This window comes from Hylaeus anthracinus, unplaced genomic scaffold, assembly GCF_026225885.1.
Source record: "Hylaeus anthracinus isolate JK02 unplaced genomic scaffold, UHH_iyHylAnth1.0_haploid 11978, whole genome shotgun sequence".
In the NCBI taxonomy this organism is placed as follows: Eukaryota; Metazoa; Arthropoda; class Insecta; order Hymenoptera; family Colletidae; genus Hylaeus; species Hylaeus anthracinus.
The window spans coordinates 575663-577921 of NW_026534326.1; the positions used below are offsets into that span (position 1 = coordinate 575663).

The window sequence follows — 2259 nt, forward strand, 5'->3', positions numbered from 1 at the left end:
ATTCTATAGATCCTTGGATCTATAGATCCTAAATTCTATAGATCCTTTTATCAGAGATAAAAGTGAATAAAAAAAATATATATATATATTTTATATATAATTATATATAAAATATATATATATATTTTTTTTATTCACTTTTGAGACATCCTCCTCGAACAAATGAACATTTTACGTACGCGCGAGAGTGCTTCGATAGTATCCGTGTCGATCGGTTCATCGCCGAAGTAGAATTTACGTAATTCGTTACTGATGTAGTTCGATCTAGGCGTGTCGCGTTCGTAATAGAATATAATAGGGGCGAGTCGGTTCCAATTGTCGTTCAGTTCTTTGTACAGGGTGCCATTGTTCCTCTTGTCCTGCTCGTAATCTGCGATTCGCAATGGAATAATGCACAGGTAAGATTTATCTGGAATTTAGATGATTATTGTACCAACAGGCCACTATTCCACCGAATTCGTCTTGCGTTACGCCTAGGACGAACGGGACCTGCTTGAATTTCCTCTGAACCATCAAATCGTACGGCTGGGCTGTCAGGAACCTCTCGCCGCCGCTCTCGGGCTCCACCGTGGGTTTCCAGAGCAAAATTGGGTTTCCGCGCCAGTCCTGACCCGATGAAAACACCAATTAAGAAGGATCAACGCTTCGAACGCGAAGGGCGCTTGTAGACGCCCTCGAGTAATTGCCTCGGAGATATGTTTATGTTTGTTGGATCGATTTTGAAAAAATATCACCTTGTAGGGGATGATAAGACGAAACTTTTTTCTATTTACAGTTTGTTCATACGACGTTTAGTTTCAGAGATACAAATTCGAAACCTACGAGACCTTTCTTTTTCTCTGAATTCGATCGCGTTTGGAGCGATGGAAATGAGGAGCATTTTTAGGCAACAATTAATTATTTGTCAAAATTATTAAAAATATCACCTCATAGGGGATGACAAGACGAAACTTTTTTCTCTTTACATTTTATTCGTAGGATGCTTAGTTTCGAAAATAAAAATTCGAAACGTGGAAGGCCTTTTTTCCCTGAATTCGATTAAATTTGGAACTGCGGAAATGGAAAGCATCGTTACCTAAAAATTACTTATTTTTCGAAATTTTGAAAAAGATGACCTCATAGAGGATGACAAGACGAAACTTTTTTCTCTGTACATTTTATTCGTAGGACGCTTGGTTTCGAAAATAAAAATTAAAAAGTTACAAGTTCGTCGGAAAAGTTGAATTTCAGGGAGACGGTCTTCCGAGCTTTTAATTTTTATCTCCGAAACGAAACGTCGGACGAATAAACTGTAAATAGAAAAACAGTTCGGCCTTATCGTTCCCTATAAGGTGATATTTTTAAAAGTTCATCGAACAAGTAATTGTTCGTGCAACGTTCTAGAACAATGTTCGGTCCCAAAAGTTGAGGTAAACGTGTGTCGAGACTCACGAATAACTGGCCTAAGGTGGTGGTGAAGTTCTCCACGGGTTTGGTCCTCAAGCATTGCAACATGGAGGCCGTGTTATCAGTGGGACAGTCGAGGAGATTGGCCAATTTTGTGGAGAGTTCCTTCTGGCCGTTGCTAGCGACGCTGGAGTAGACTTCGGAGCCGATTGTCGATCCGCTCATGGAGATGGCTCTGTGGAAGAGATTGTGGGACATGGGGGACATCATGTGTAGCATCACGCTTCTACTACCAGCGCTGCAACCTGTCAGGGTAACGTTGCTAGGATCACCACCGAATACCGCGATGTTCCTTTGAACCCAACGCAGGGCAATTACTTGATCTTTCAAAGCCATGTTTCCTGGCGCCAGGCTGTCACCCATGCTCAGCATACCTGCAACGAGTTTTCGAATAGGTTCTAGGTGGCACAGGTCCTGGATGCCATAGATGGGGTAGATAGCGGGGTAGATTGTAGGTTGAGCAGATTTTTGGTGGGATAGATCCTAGGTAGGGTAGACCTCAGATGGCATAGATCCTAGGTGCTATGGACTCTAGGTAGGATAGATACTAGGTTCCATAGATCCTTGGTTCCATAGATTCCAAGTGCCATAGATCCTAGGTGCCATAGATCCCATGTGACATAGATCCTAGATTCTATAGATCGTTGGATCTATAGATCCTAGGTGCCATGGATCCTAGATTTTATAGATCCTTGGTTCCTTAGATCCTAGGTGCAATGGATCATAAATTCTATAGATCCTTGGATCTATAGATCCTAGGTGCCATGGATCCTAGATTCTATAGATCCTTGGTTCCTTAAATCCTAGGTGCAA

The 2259-nt window shown here is 41.8% G+C and overlaps 1 protein-coding gene across 1 annotated transcript in view; it reads right to left on the bottom strand.

Moving 5' to 3' along the window:
• LOC128896671 (esterase E4) overlaps positions 1–2259 on the bottom strand; it is a 4329-nt gene that overhangs the window by 725 nt on the left and 1345 nt on the right. The window contains exons 4-6 of the mRNA XM_054160028.1: positions 1432–1820; positions 438–606; positions 180–370 (exon numbers count right to left, since the gene is read on the bottom strand). Coding sequence (XP_054016003.1) covers positions 180–370; positions 438–606; positions 1432–1820 — 749 coding nt within the window. The remainder of the gene's footprint in view (positions 1–179; positions 371–437; positions 607–1431; positions 1821–2259) is intronic.